The sequence below is a fragment of the Scatophagus argus genome, chromosome 19 (genome assembly GCF_020382885.2).
Source record: "Scatophagus argus isolate fScaArg1 chromosome 19, fScaArg1.pri, whole genome shotgun sequence".
Taxonomy (NCBI): Eukaryota; Metazoa; Chordata; class Actinopteri; family Scatophagidae; genus Scatophagus; species Scatophagus argus.
The window spans coordinates 15910898-15927068 of record NC_058511.1 but is presented as its reverse complement, the minus strand read 5'-3'; the positions used below and the strand labels follow the sequence as shown (position 1 = coordinate 15927068).

The window sequence follows — 16171 nt, the reverse complement described above, 5'->3', positions numbered from 1 at the left end:
ATTTTGACACGGGCTGGCTTGGAGATGACCCCAAATCCACAGTTATTGAGTTTCACAATTCTCCAGCTAGGGATCAAGGGAATCTTTGGAAAGGGATGTATGAGGTCTTTCATGTTCATGTTATTTTTAACAAAAAAAGGAACAAAACTAAAAATCTTTTCATGCGCTGAAAGAGAAAAAGAGAAAAAGACTTGACAGACTAAAATGTCTGTCAAGTCATATTTCTGTGTGATAAGATTGCCCTTAAACACACCACCAGCTCCCCCGCTGGTCCCTGCCTTCACACCCATACACATACACACAGATACACACACCCACACATACACATAGAAAAAACCCCCCAATCAAATAAGCACACATACGCACGCACAAATATACACACACTCTCTCATTTCCTGGCATGAAAGTCAAGCTGAGGTGTCAGACGAGGGCGTTCTGTCATGACTAGTGCCCCCTCATCTGCTTTCACTTACTTCTCACCATCTCCATGTCATGACCCTGGCACACAGCAGAACTGGATCAGCAACGTGGCTCACTGTAGACATTTCCAAGTCCGGATCTCCTCGGCCTGCATTTGTCCCAGGGTTTTCTTTTTTCTGATCTGTTTTTCCACAAACAGAAACACTTTGTCACGTCTCTACACAAAACAAACCTACTCCAGACCATTTTTTAAAAAAGTGATAAACGTGATAAAAATTGTTTTCGCAGCCCGAGCAGTGTTCTTTGGGACACGTAAACAGATCTCAATGTGTTGAATTGCTGGCATTTCACTTTATATAGTTTTCAAGTGTGGTGTTTTCCCTTACATTGCTACATGCTTTAGCTCAAAGGTAGGCCTGGTCTCTAAAGTTTTTGCCCACTAGTAGCCATACTTAAGAACGAATTGTTTTGCTTCGATGGACACTTGGGAGATGCAGTACTAATTGCTGCCAATTGGTTCACATTTTTCCAGTAATTAATAGTCAATGATACTTAAAAGAACAGTTAACTCTGAAATAGAAAATTCAGTATCTACTCACCACCATGCCAATGGAAAGTAAGTAGTTCATTAATGAGCTAATGCGGAGACATTTGCAATGTTTCATGAGGACAGATGTTAGCTGAGCCTCTCTGGTACTTACAATGGATTCTGAAGAGAAATACTAACTGTACTGACGACTCTGTTAATTAACTAAACTTCATGCTAATTCCAGCCCAGTTGCCACAATAAAATGCATTGTTGTTGTTTGTTGTTTCTATAACCACATGGTTAGTCAAAACATGATTTATCCTCAACCCTAAACATGTTAGTGGTTTTGGGGCTTAAACTTAACTAGACCTTGTAAGCACAGCATTGTCCAACATAGAAATGAAAAGTGAAACATAAAGAAATGTAAAGTTTTAGCATATTCATTGTTTGCAAAAACTTTTCCTGGTGAGTGTGTTACTAATTAAGTTATAACCCTAAAGACAAGTCCCAATACCTACTTACTTTACAGATGTTATGAACAGGAAAATATTCTGTAAGTGTAAAGATCCAAGAATTTTCTGTCTGATCTCCACCATGTTAGAAGTTAGCTCACAGTTCTTCTGCTGAGCTAAACCAGCTGTTTTTAATTCCAGCAGGGCTGAGCTTCACTGCTGCCTCTCCGAGCACGATGAGGTCATCAACAGGCCACCGCACAAGGGATGTTTTCAGAATTTGTACAATGAGATGTTTGCATCGGTTGGATTTGCCAGTAACACTGCTTTTAATTTTTGTTCTCCTGGCTGCTATGACAACTCCTGATGAACCCAGAAGACTGAGTACAGACTTTTTTCATATAGTTACTACTTTAGAGAAATAATCTTAAACATCAGAAACAACTGTTGACAGATACAACCATAAACATTTGACAAATGTGTAAAGGTAAAGGAATCTACAGGAGATAACTCTGTGTGTTTGTCACCCTGAGTGACAACTTTCAAATTGCGTATTTTATTGTAAATACAAAATATTGATTCTTGTAACTTCAGCATGACAAGTCATTTTAGGAAATATTTTCTTATATTTCTTATTATTTTCTTCTTATTCTTCTTAAGTAAAACAACTGCTGTATTGTCTGCACTTTGAGGTACGAACACAAGGGCATTGCACATTCTGCATAATATTTTTACTGGCTGGGTTTCAGCATAAAGTCCTCCCAGTGGTCTTCTGCACTGTCTTGAGTGTGTAATATGTTACAATGATTATATTTCTGATGTAATCAGAGAGAGGTTAAAGCAGGGAGACTCCTTTGTGTGTGCTGCCACAGTCTAATCCTCCAATGAGCGAATCCTGACAGATCAACTTACGACTTTCTATCCCACTTTAAGCAACTTGTGGAAACAATTGGTAAATTACGATGAGTGAAAACAGCATTTAATCTTTGTCACATGTACAGACTACAATAGCAAATCTTAACTCAGTCTTGTTTTAGCATTTAGGAATGTGTCCAATTCATTTTCACAGTAGGCTGAAAAACTTGAGGCTGAGCTTGTCCTGGCTTTTGGAGTTGTTTTTTGCGGGCTGTGCTGGCCATGTCTTTATCCCACATCATGCAATAATGGAGTGGAAAATCAGAATAAACACTGGTGGTCTTGTATGCGTTCTGTCTGGACCCTGTCCTTGGACTGTAAATCCTGTTGGAAAGTAATTTGGCTGGATGCTTGGGAAGGTATCTAATCTGTCCAAATGAAGGAAAATGGACTAATTCACTTATCTGCACTCTCAGCAAAACAATGACTGTTTAAAGTTGGGGTGTTCACAGCATATGTTCATCTTTTCAAACAATGTTTTAATGATAACATCAACGTATTATGGCATATTCTGACTGTCCTCCATTGATCTGATATAACCTTTTAGTGTTATCTCTAACTCTCTCTTACTGTCAAAGAAATAACATTTCAGTTTCAGTCTCAGTCTGCTGCTATGTGCTGTATGTGTTTGTTAGTGTTTCTGTCCTTGTGTCTGTACTTTAACTACTGTTAAAGTAACTGTCAGTCACATGATCAAAATGAACTCACACTCACTCATCCAGGAGGAGCAGGATTTTACAGTCATCAGCTACATTTGCTGCAGATGGGAATGCTAACGTATTGAGGATAAAAGTGTTGCCCTCAACTGTATAAAAAAATGCATGAAGGCATCGTAACAAAGCTTCACCGAAGACATTCGTGACATTTTCATAATCTTTGTGATGCCCGTAAATGTTGTGTAACACACTGAAAATTTCCTGTGCTTTCTACTGACTTTGTTGTTCCTTTCAAATGGAAAACTCAGAAAATTGTAACATGTGTGACTGCTGCTGGTGCAGAGCTGTAGATGTGGAAAAATCTGCTCCACGGCTCACAAACATACAGCAAGTGAATAATATGAACTTCCTGCTGACATACTAATTTGTTTCATTAGCTGATCAGTGTGCTTGGCTTGGGAGCCAAATTGAAACAGACTATGTGGTGTTCTTGCATTGATAGCCATCATGATTATCAAAAGTCTATCCACAAATGATTTAAAATGCATTCAATCTTTGTTTCTAATTTGTCAAACTATACATGATATGCACAACATATGGGATATAATGTGATAATTTGAGAAATGTAATCCCTTATTACATAACATGTAAAAAGTACATACACTACTCAACTCAACAAGTAAGAATCTCCATAGTGTTTCGTTATGTTGCTCATATTTATTTCACTATGTGCACTAATTATGGTTATGGTGTCTGCAGAGTAAAAGAAAACAGTCAGCTCCACACATGGGCAGTGAGACAATGTGTTTTCATTTGACATGCATACAGAGAGCAACAAGATTATGTAATCCAAAACGAGGTCCACATTCATATCCTGCTGTTCCTTCAGTATTCACTCTCAAGTTTACTTTTCTGTTCAAGCTGGGGAATAATAACTCTGCTGCAGCAGAAGGAAACTTGTGCATGAGGATTGTTCTCTTGTTCTTGTGGGCATTTCTCCAATGCCCACTAACTGGGTGTTTATTGTCACAATTAGAGAGGGAAGACATATCTGTAACAATGCACAGACCTGAAGACCGTGCAGTATCTCTAAAACTGTTGGCTAGGAGTCAAAAAAGAATAGCACTTTAAAGATAAAATATGGCAGTTTCATGCTGCATTACGGTGGCCTGTAAGAGGAGACCTTCACGTTTGTTCATTCAGATATGGGGACCTCCCTGCAGAGGAATGCAGTTTGCACTGGTCAACGTGTTTAGCAGCAGAATACGTTTAGCCAAGAGTTTGAAACAAATCCTCAAACACTGTATATGGTTAAATACAACATTGTGTCTAAAGAGAGTCTTTTGAGCTGCTTTCTTTATGGAACTCAAGTGTAACCCAACCTTTTAGGCCAAACTCTAAACAGATGGCCTTGAAAATCTAACATAGTTTTCAACTGTACTACCTCATACATCCCAAGACATTTGAAGGAAAGATGCAAAAGAAGAGGATGTTAACACTGTGAAGACACAAAACCATGTTGAATTTAAAGGTAGTGTGTAACCTAAACCTCAACCGATTTTACAGTAAAAGTGTAGTTTACTTGTCATGGGGAGCACTAATCTGCCCTGTATAATGTCTTCTGTTGATGTAAAGGGAGTTTTCCGAAGTCTTAGAAAATAACTCATCGTCATGTTATCAGGACTTGTCGGGCTTGGGTTTGGGAACAACATATTTTTAACTAAAGCCTGTGCTACAACGTGGGGTTGTTGAGTTTAAAGATTCAGGTAGTTAACAAAAGACTGCCGCTTCCTTATGGGAGACATGGGAAATGCTGATTTCAGAGCTTGACTAATACTCAGAAATGAAAGTTAATCTGCTTTCATTCTGACCATTCTTTATTGTAAAGGGTCTCTTGTGAGCATGGACAGATTATGAAACAATGGGACCCTGGGTATCTACATGTAAAAGACCCCACCCCTCCTACACAAGAGCAAGATGCCTGCATAACTTGTAATCATTCTGCACCTCTTTGAAGTTATTTTGTAGTCATATTGCAGATTTTGGTGATCATTTTGTGTCTATTTGCAGATGTTTAGTGTTTCTTTCAGTGATATTATGCAGGTGAACCATAGTTATGTGTTGTTAATTAAAAAGCTGAACCTATACTTCAGTATTTGTTCAGACTGAGGATGAAGAGAGGCCATCTGACCCCTGTTCAAAGATTTATGCCACAGCAGACCCACAGTGATCCTCGGCACAGATATTGTGCTGGCATTGCAGCACAGTATATAAAATATGATTAATAAACATCAAGGAAAGCCAACGTTTCTTTCTATTTTCTCTTTAGCAGAGCTCTTTCACTGTTCTGCTTTAAATTACTTTAGCAATCTTGATTTTACTGCTGACTAGGTGTAATACAAAAAAACAATTTTGGGTGGGATTTGTTGTATGCTTTTTACTTACTTTTAAATGAGGACAAATTTCAAATTAAATAAGGACATATCATCACATCACTATTTGATAGTCAACCCTACAGCAGGTGGTGCCACAATGCACTCAGAAAACAGCCCTTTTACTTGGAACTGATGACCTGATGACATCAGTTTCATATATGAAGGTTTTTTTACTCCGTATGAGCTCTGAGCTGTATGAGGTCATTATCTACAAAAACAACAACAAAAACCAAAAAACAAAGCAAAACAAAGAAAATAAATTGTTTTAAGGGGACAGCAGCAACCCAGCATGCACCTCTGGCTAAACTCCATCATTGTGCCTGAACAAATGTTAAACAAATACATGTCACACCAAAGCAACAAATTAGACTGGATACATAAATTCTGCTGGAATGAAACTTAATATTTAGAAAATATTTTCAAATTGAACTGTTCTGCTCTGTATCCCATATGGGTGTCTTCTAAAGTATTGCGTAAGTCTAAGGCATGACAAATAGCTCATTCCCATAGGTTCATCAGAGAGGAACAGCATCATCTATGATTAGTTCCACATTCTTTTTGCTTAGGGGATGAAGATGTGGTGCACTTTTCAAACATATATATGCAAACATTCTGTATGCAGATGGAGGGATTCCTGTTAATGAAAACTATCGGTGATGGAGTGATCATTGCTATTTTTTGTGTCTTATTTATTTCCACCATTGAAGGTTCTGTGTAGCTAACAATGTCTGCTTTGTGTTTCATGTAGCCAGTTGCAGCTCACAAAGAGTAATATTCACAGCCTGTTGGATGATCCAAATTTCAGATTGAGAAAAGCTGTAGTGTGGGAGGTGTGACAGACACACATTGCAGAGCAGGATTATCAGCTATCCAAATGTGTCAACAAGGCATGAAAACCTGTTTATGTTTCCAACATTATGGTTATGTACATTCATGAGAACTTTCATCACATTAGGAACCATCACAATGATTTAGAATTACAGCAATTTAGACACAAAACAAGTAGAAGACTCGTCAGATGCTCTGTGGGTTACTGCTGCCATCTAGTGGCTACAATAGAAAACTACATTACTTGCAGTTCGGTTTGAGTGTATGACTCAGACAATTGGAGCGTCTGATTCATACTCACTTTATCAGTTAATGGCGCTTATCTACTTCGGCTCTCCGTGTTACATCTTGTCGAATTAGCCACACAGGATGAACACAGTTTCCTGCTTCAACAAAGAGAAACATACCAGGCATAAGGAACATAACAAATATAATGGTTGATTCTTCATAATGATGGTGTCCTTTCATAGTCTTTCTTATCGTAAAATGTTGTTTGGCACAAGGTTCTCCAAGAGCTGTGAACAGCAGGCAATTTCATATTTTCCCACTTTTTCCACAAAGTTTCACTGATAAGTGTACTTTATGTCAGCAGTGGTCAAACTTTTTTTCTTTCAAGGTCCCCCATTTGATAAGAATTTTGGCTTTAGATATTTTATTACAGAAAGTGTATGAGACCCATAACCTAAATAGAATATATAAAAAATAAGATATTAAATAAATTATCAGATAAAAAGAAAATAAAATTATTCACTCTTTTGCTGGGGAACCTTTAGAGTCCCCACAGCCCATTTTGAGAACCACTGCTTTACTTAACACCATTGTGGTGATACAGGAAGAAAATGAAGAAAGGTTAAGAAAAAGTAGCAACTATAATGTCAAGTACAGTTGTATCAGCAGCAATTATCTTTCGATACCTTGAAAGTTCCGTAATTTAATACTCTGACATGATCTGTTTTACAAGCGTACTTTGGACACAGTTCATTTTTCTGTTATACCTATGTACTTTTACTCTAGTAGAATTTTAAATGCACCTTTTCTTGTGTTTTACATGATGGTGTTGTTACTTTCACTTGAGTAGAGGATCTGAGTACTCCTGTCACCACTGCCACCTAGTATAAAATATATAAAATCTATGGCATTTCCTCTTTAATTGTAGTGGAGTCTCACAAAAATGGAACTACAATAAGGTACAAGCACCACACATTTTTACTGTAAATACTTTAAATATACTTAACTGTTTCCCACCTCTGCATCTGTTGTGCTCTTTTCTGATTCAATGCACAAAGGGACGTTGCTGTTTCTGATCTGATCTGATCTGAATGAGGTGATACCCCTCATTCAAAACGAATGCTGTAAAGTACCGGTTCAAAGAGAAGCTCAAGCATATTTGCTGGTCAGTAAAGACACACAAACAATTTATTTATTGTCCAACCTTGGCTAACAGATAAACAGGCAAAAGAACCTATTCATTCAGATGATATAATTGACACACAGTCCATTACAGGCAGGTTTTAGTTGTTGTTAAAGTCTGCTGTGGTTTGCATCCTCTGCCTTTGTATAAATGTCTGCATACAAGGAAGCTCCTTCCCCTGAACTCCCTCACTGATGTAAAATAGAAGCATTAATCACACCCACACAGAAAAACAGGAACTGTCACATTGAATAAAACTCCACAAAAACTAACAACAAAACCTGATGAGTGATGATTTGGGTCCTGGTCGTTTGCCACCTAACAAGGGAAGTGAGAAAGAAAATAACAACAGTTCCTTTTATTTTGGAACTCGGTGACTTTAAGACCAGCAGTTCAGACCCTATAAAGATATTTCTTGTGCCCTTGCGTTCCACCAGTGCATGTGTTGAAGACTCCCTCAGCCATGGCACAGCCTCTCCCCCACCCCTTTGTGTATATGTGTGAGTGTGTGAGTGAGAAACAGTATTTCATTTAACTGGAATCTATGCAGGATGCCCATGAAGACAAGTTATCATAAATCAGGTGAAACAACGTGCAGTGATGCACATTCATGTTTGAGAGTTAAAATGTTTAACTCATGCTTCAAGGTTTTTCAGTCTTGTGTGACTTGTGAGTGAGCTGGTGGAAGGAAAAGAAGTGTGGGAAATTTTCCTGGCTGAGACTCAGAGTGCTGTTGATGCTACACAAGGGGCCTGCTGCAGGACATGAGAACCCCCAGCTGCAATGGGACTGAGCTGCCTGAAAATCACTGAAGCCTGGGAAATGCAGAAATACTGACAAACAGTTTTTGAAGTTTCACTTAGTGCCATGGATTCATAGGTTTGCAAATATCCATTATATTTCTGGACCATTTAAGACTGTTTTAGGCATGGGTTTTAACAAAAATATCTCCACACGCAGGGAACATTAAAGAGGTATAGTCCTGTTACATGTTTAAAACATTATCTATTTTCCATTTTTAGAAAGCTTTATTATGTTGGTTTTCCTTCAGTGAGGCAGGTCAGATCACAGAGCAGTCTGACTCACTCTTCCAGGAAGCTTCTTCCTATCGGCAGCCAAGTCTTTGGTGTATAAATGAGACAGTATCTAATCTTCATTTTCTGCAATTATTACAGCTATTATTCATGGGATCGCTTGTACATGTTTTAGTGAGTGAACCTGTATTTTTTATTGACTTTGGTTCTCTTTACTTTCTCGTTGTTTAGGGTGTCACAGACCCTGATGCTACATGTGTTGTAACAGTACTAATTAGAACAAGACAACTTTTTTTTCTTTCAAATGTATTTTGTCTTTTCTTTTGACTTTATTTAAAAAACCCATCTGTAGAAAAGTAATGAAGTGGTAACCCTTTCCTTTGTTACAAACAGGGCTTGGGTATTTCATGAAGATGACACAATACAATTTGACCAAAAAACATTGTTGTTACATCAAATAAGGAAACACACTTCCTATGTATGGACAAACATGTGTATTGCTTTTGTTTGGCAAAAAGTCATTCACAGCCAAGGAAATTCCACAGCACGTTGTCCTACATAGTGACACTATGTTAAGAGAAGCTTCCCTTTATGTCAGACCTCTCTGATGAGCAAACTAAAATCAAAAATGATTTCACACACACACACACACACACACACACACACACACACACACACACATCACACTAAAATGCATCCTGGTTTTGCAAGACACTCAAAACAAACTATGTTCATTTTTATCAATACTGTATACAGTACAGATACACAGCCTATAAACTGACAGGCATAAAGCTGTTTTCCCTCTATAAACTGTAAAAATTTACAAGAGCCAGTCTGTTCCCATGAGAAACACCACCATCTGCAGAATAGTGTGTGTGTACCCTTATTTGAATTTTAGAGGGGTAGCATTATGTAAAATGTTTCACAGATATAGATCATAAAAGCATCTATTGTATTCAATCAAGTTTCTGGTTTGCAACTGTTGTGCTATGGTGGACCTCTGAAACATGTCATCATGTCTAAATCATGTGTATCAGCAGAACATGTTGAGACATATCAAACTACCAACTGAACAGTGTGCTTCTTTCCCTTTAAAGTGGAATCAGATTGAGGAATTGATTTCTTTTAGTTAACCTTCTCAAGAGTTTATAGTCATATGCTAGTTCCTTGTCCAGGAAAATATTCAGTATCAATGGGACCTGTAAAATGCTTTGTTACTGGTTATTTCTGCTTTTAGTTAACACATTCTCTGATGGACTACAGCCCTGGTACCATATTAGGAAAAAAGCCAGAGTAGACTAAAAATAGATGGATGGTTTTGATATTAAAAACAACACATGGTTCATTTATGCATAAAGTCACAAAATGTTTCAAAACTACTTCCCAGATTGCTGTTAGTCCAGTGCTTAAGCTGTAATTCAAGTTATGCAAAGATGACTCTGACCTTCGTTAACTGCTTGTTTTGTTGTAACTGCAGCAAAAAGACCCATTTTTATTTTGTGTTTAAATTTATCTGCTTTACTGTTGATCAGCCACAGGGAGGCCTCCGTGTACACTTCAGCTTGAGTCGAGGAAGTAGCTGCATTGAAATCTGCAATTTCAATAAAACTTTTAACCTTTGTTTCTCGCTCACATGAAAGATGATGGTTTATAATGACATAGCACAGGGGGCAGTGCCATTCCTTTCTCTTTTGTTAAGCTTTGTTCACCTTTAGGTGTTTTCCAAGTGCATGGCTACTGAAAATAAAAAAGTGTCTTTGCAGTGAACATAAAAAAGGCACTAAAATGAACTGGATTTCCGAACACATTCAGTTTCCAGCTTCATAACAGCATGTACACAAATTCTTGGAAAATACTGATACATGCAACTAATTTCGTTCCACTCATGTTCTACGTGTGTGAAATGACAATAAAGCTCCTTGAATTGTTTTAACTTGGTATTTCCTGACAGAAGAAGCTCTCTGCACCATGATTTAGGCCAGATGATTTAAGTGTAAAATTATTTCAGTGTGACAGCTCATCTCAATGGGTCAGTTTCCTCTCTGTTGCTGTTATCTGGAGGAAGTGCTCCAGTAGCCTCAGCAGCAACAGGCCTACAGATATAGCCCTTCATTATCAATGAGTGGAGCATAACAGTCTGAGGGGGGAGTGTCAAGAGAAAAAGTCACTATTAATAATTATCTGTATTCTTGTCAAAATGATCTTCTCAACAGCATCGTAGCCGCAAAAGGAAAACAGTACTTTGATATCTGTGAACTGCTGTGTTCAGGTTTCCCATTCTCAGTTGCTGACAGTCATGCAACTATGTGGTTGGGGGGTTACTTATCTGTGTAATATTATAATGAATATTTATATTATATATGGTATAAAGAGTTGTACTTTATATATATATATATAATACTTTATTTATATTACAAACCAAATGTACTGTAAAACACTTTATTCCCACTTACAGATATGCACAAAAAGTACACGTATTAACAAAAATGGCAAGGAACTGATCTTAAAATCAGTTCTGCATTTTATTGGAAACCAGGACAGGGGAGATATGATGGGTCTATCAGTCAGGAGTCTCACTGTGTCATAAGGATGACTGACTAATTCCCACATATTGTAGCAGTATTGTGTTGTTGTAGTAAATGATAAATGAACTGTACTTATATAGCGCTCTTCTAGTCTGGCTGAACACACAAGCTGTGTTACAACATGAGTCAGCATTCATACCAATATTCATACAGGGGGTGACAGGGGGACACCATGTGCTCATCAGGAGCACAATAACCATTCACACACTGACCCAAGAGCCATTGGTAGCAGTTTGGGTTTCAGTGTCTTACCCAAGGACACTTTGATATATAGACTACAGGGGTGAGGGATCAAGTGGTGGACGACCACTCTGCATCCCGAGCCACTTGGGTCTACAAGTTCTTTAATGAGAGGAGTGATTTAACTTTGCAAATGATCAACAATTGAAGAGTTCTAACCGTTTTCCACCTTTAAAACCACAACCACAATTTTTTGCATGGGAGTTTAAAGACACCTCAGCTTAATTGTCATGTATCTGTACAAAAAAATTATTTAGTTTGTGAGATTTCTGTGTGGTTATTTTATTCAAAAGTAGTTTCTCAATTGATACAGAGTCTTCTTCTGATTAGATCATAATACACAGTGACATCACTGGATAAAGAAATATGTACATATGTCACACTCCAAACACCCTCTACTTATTAAAACATGTAAAAAAAAAAATGTGACTTTTTATGAGTCTGTCATTTATTCCATGTGGGTTATCAAGTAGCACAGGTATTCACAACAGGTAAAGGGTAACACAACACTGTCCTATTTAGGCCTGTCTCTGTCCCAGTGTATGACACCAATCCCAGTGTCTCCGCTACCATCTCCTGCTGCACAGTCCCTCCTATCAGGGGTATAAAGTTTTCCAGTCTTGTAGTTTCAGGTCTTACGCCCCACATCCTTTTGTTATGTGTTAGGGGCGATTTTTCTAACAGCAAAACTGATTCCAATTCAACCAGTCAAACCTGAACAGGTAACCTAAAGGTGAGGGAGAAACAAACTGCTCCTGTGTGCTGAGTAGTTCTTGTTAAAGAAAATGAAGTCCAGGATACCTTCCTTGCAAAAATACTCACTTTTTTTTTAAATTGTATTTTACACATTTAGAAGCAATAGTACAGCCACACATCAAACCTGCAGATCCTACTGCAATGTCCCTGAAGAGAAGGTCTTAAAGGTAACTATACATTCAGGAACTCCTCACATACACTGCAAATGTGTTGCAGTGAAGTACAAGATAGATAACCAGATACTTTCCTACGGTTCATTATTCAAATGAAGCCTGATTTACATTTCCTTCTCGTGTTACACAACTATAGGTAGGACAATGATTCGCCGAGCAGGAGCTCAGTCTCACCCCGCCCTTTGGCTGGATTGTACACGTCAGCAGTCAATAAGCTGTGGCCAAGATGTATCATACTCCTATCATCCTCTTCCTGGTGTGAGCTTGTTGACACATTACACCCAGTTTGCGGTAAGTCTACTTTAACTAGCTGCGACGAATTTGCTCCTTCAAATCAACTCATAGCTTATATTTAATGCCCGCTTATTCACTTCGCTTTGTTCTGCTTTTCGTACAGGTGGCGAAAACAAGCGACCGCTCGGCAATTGACACGAAGTGCGAAGAGAGTCGCGTCAGAAGAAAAAGCAGCCGACTAGATACGTTTGACTATTGGTTTAAAGCAAGCGTCACGCGACAAGAGCTGGAGTTTGAACGCGCGAGGAAGCAGTGCTATAAACAAGTTTACAATGAAGACACGCGCGAGAAGGTGAATGAAAGCGATTGCTGTTGTATTCGTTAGTCTCCTTTTACTCTGAGAAAATGAGATTTAGGCTCCTCAAAAGGAATCTGCTCGCGCTGCTGGGGGTTTCCTTCGTGGTTGCGACTCTCCTGTTTTCTACACGTGTGTTATTAGTGTCCGATAATGACACAAGTGGACTCGATAGTAACGTCGCTCGGGGAAATCAGGTCATGCACTCTGGTGACATTGACAAGTTTACCTTCGGTTCACTGACAGAGTTGACTCAGTCCGTTTTCAGTGCCAATTACAAGCAGCGTGTTCACAATGCGGAGAGGTTTCCAGGGGAGCCTCAACTGGTGCTGGTTGTGCAGGTCCACAACAGGCCTGAATATCTCAGACTGCTCATCAAGTCCATGGAAAAAGCTGCTGAGGTCCACAGCTTTCTTCTCATATTCAGCCATGACTATTTTTCAGAGGAAATAAATGCCATTGTGCAAGGGATAACTTTCTGCAAAGTACTGCAAATTTATTTCCCTTTCAGCACTCAGCTGTTTCCCAATGAGTTTCCTGGGCAGGATCCACGGGATTGCCCTCGAGACATATCCAAGGATAACGCTCTGAAAACAGGATGCCTCAACGCAGAACACCCTGACTCCTATGGGCACTACAGGGAGGCCTTCATCACTCAAACCAAACACCACTGGTGGTGGAAACTGCACTTTGTGTGGGAGCGAGTGCAGGCAATGCAGGGCTATAATGGCTTCGTAGTCTTTTTGGAGGAGGACAACTATATCTTACCTGACTTTTTCCATTTCTATAAATCAATGTTAGAGTTCAGGAAGAGAAGCTGTCCAGACTGTGACATGCTGGCTTTGGGTAACCACAATGGCCTGACTGATTTTACCAAACTGTCCAATAAGGTATTGACCACTGGTTGGATGTCCACTAAACACAACATAGGCATGGCCCTCTCCAGGGAGGTGTACTACAAACTGATGGGCTGCAGCAATGAATTCTGCACCTATGACGACTACAACTGGGACTGGACTCTGCAGCACCTCTCGGGAACCTGCATATCAAAGCCTGTCAAAGTGCTTGTGGCAGAGGGCTCCAGGGTTCTCCACACAGGAGACTGTGGCCTTCACCAGAAGGACAATTGCAGACCAGAATGGGCCTCACAAAGGGTTGAGGAAGGTCTTCAAAAAGCCAAGGATGGCCTCTTTCCTCCATCTCTTGTTCTTAATAGTGCAGAAGCAGTGGAGCACAAGGCACACATGAAGAATGGAGGATGGGGAGACGTTCGAGACCATATTCTGTGCAATAACTATGCCAAACGTCTTTGAACTGCAAGGGTTTTTTTTAAGATAAAATGTTCATTGGTATTCTGCTGATGTGCTCTTCATACAAAACCTTTCAGGGTTTTGTGGGTTGCATTTCCACTTCAAGTGTATTAATGTTGTCTTCCAGCGATGTCTTCCAAGAAGCAGGACCAAATCAAGTCCAAGCAATTTGCGTGCACACTGCTAGAATTCAACTTGTATTTAAATCTATTCTTGTCAATCACCAAAGCTGCACAGTTGCCAAAGACTTTTGTTGATATCTGTGTTGTGTATGATACATGCAAGCTCATTCATGCTTTTCAGTTTTGTCACCAGATCTGTTTATGTCTGAGTGTCCTATCAGCAAAACCTTTTAGACTTACTGCACAGTGTTGGGGAAATATTAGTGTGCGTATACACACTAATTTGCAAATATATTTCCTTGCAATAAGAAGTTCAACATGTTAATTTGCGGTGAATTAATGCGTTGCTTTTATGAGCCATTCAGTTGCATTTCATTTTCCCTACATGTGCTTTTTAGGGTACGATTTTTAAGTGCAACAAAGCAAAGAGACATGCCATGTACAGACGTGTAGATTTAATCAAAATGTGTGGTGATCTTAAATGTAGGGGAAAGATCTTTATGCAGTTAATGTATCTTTGAATTTCAAAATGATACGGTGCACATAATGGAATTTTTGTTACTGAATGTAATATTAATTTTCTGTTTGTTGTAACCAGAGGGCTTTTCACTTACTTCACTTACTTAATCCATCTCCCTTGTTGAAACAGGAGCTTGGTCTTGATTGATTTTTCTTTTGGTGGTGACCATATATTTGTTTTCTGATAGGTGAAAAATGACCTTTGGGAGTCAATATTGTTTGTTCTGAAAATACCAGGCTCATCTGTGATTCAGCATTTCTTTACTTGCAGCCTCTTTGTCAGACTATATTTTAGTTAGTGAAATGTCACATTAGAAAGGAATGATTTCCTTTTGGGTTTTATTAAAATTAAAGACAAATGTTTCTTTTTTGACATTTGTTCAATAGTTAATGAAACTTTAGTATCCCACTATAGCTGAAGTGCCTTTTTATAGTGAAAGACAATGAGAAAATTGACACAAGGAAATTGATATTGCCTTAAAGCTGGCCAAAGGTGCCTAATGATTGTCCTATGTGCCTAACTTGCTTTAAAAGAGATTTCTTTTTTTAATGGTGCACTGATGACATTGTTGTTGATCAAGTACTTATGTGCATTTGTCCTTGCTGGAGATTTGAAGTTCCCTCTGACAATTATTTTTTTGGGAGCTCCGTTATTCATGAGATGTTGAGGGAAATTGGAATGTTGATTTCACAAAACTCCTCAGCGCGCAGTCAGGTAAAATGACTACATCACTTTAGAGTCTTGCTTTTGACAGCTGAAAGGGGCTCCAAATAAGTGGTTCAGTCTGCAGTTAGTGCGCATCACTTTGCTTCATGGAGATCATTGATCAAGAAATATGAAATAAATGTGATGATGAGATTAGTTATCTTCCGTTTTATGTTTAAAAGTACAATTAATTCTTAAGATATCTTGATACAGGAAGATGTAAATGATGTAAAAATGATGACTGGTGTGCATGTGTATGTATGTGGGTTGTTTGGTGATTCCTTAGTTGGTGAGATGTACAGTTGATAATGAAATCAACTTTTTTTTTCTTTTTTTTTCTTGTTTTCTTTCTGTTAATGACTTGAAATAGTGTTCATTGTTTGCCAAATGGGGGACAAAATAAAAGGCTGAATTCTCATTGTCTGTCTCATTGACAAAAGACAACTGGTGACGCATTAGTGTTTAGTTAATTCTGATAGCAGCAGTAATTT

The 16171-nt window shown here is 38.6% G+C and overlaps 1 protein-coding gene across 1 annotated transcript; it reads left to right on the top strand.

The window, feature by feature from the left end:
- Window positions 1–12579: 12579 nt before the first annotated feature.
- Window positions 12580–16098, top strand: LOC124050103 (alpha-1,6-mannosyl-glycoprotein 2-beta-N-acetylglucosaminyltransferase). The gene is made up of 2 exons (XM_046372233.1): window positions 12580–12725; window positions 12832–16098. The coding sequence occupies exon 2, from the start codon at window positions 13074–13076 to the stop codon at window positions 14334–14336; it is 1263 nt and encodes a 420-aa protein (XP_046228189.1). The 5' UTR covers window positions 12580–12725; window positions 12832–13073; the 3' UTR covers window positions 14337–16098.
- Window positions 16099–16171: the final 73 nt, after the last annotated feature.

Coding starts and splice junctions, on each gene's coding strand:
- LOC124050103 (XM_046372233.1), top strand. CDS start 13,074: ATGAGATTTAGGCTCCTCAAAAGGAATCTGCTCGCGCTGCTGGGGGTT.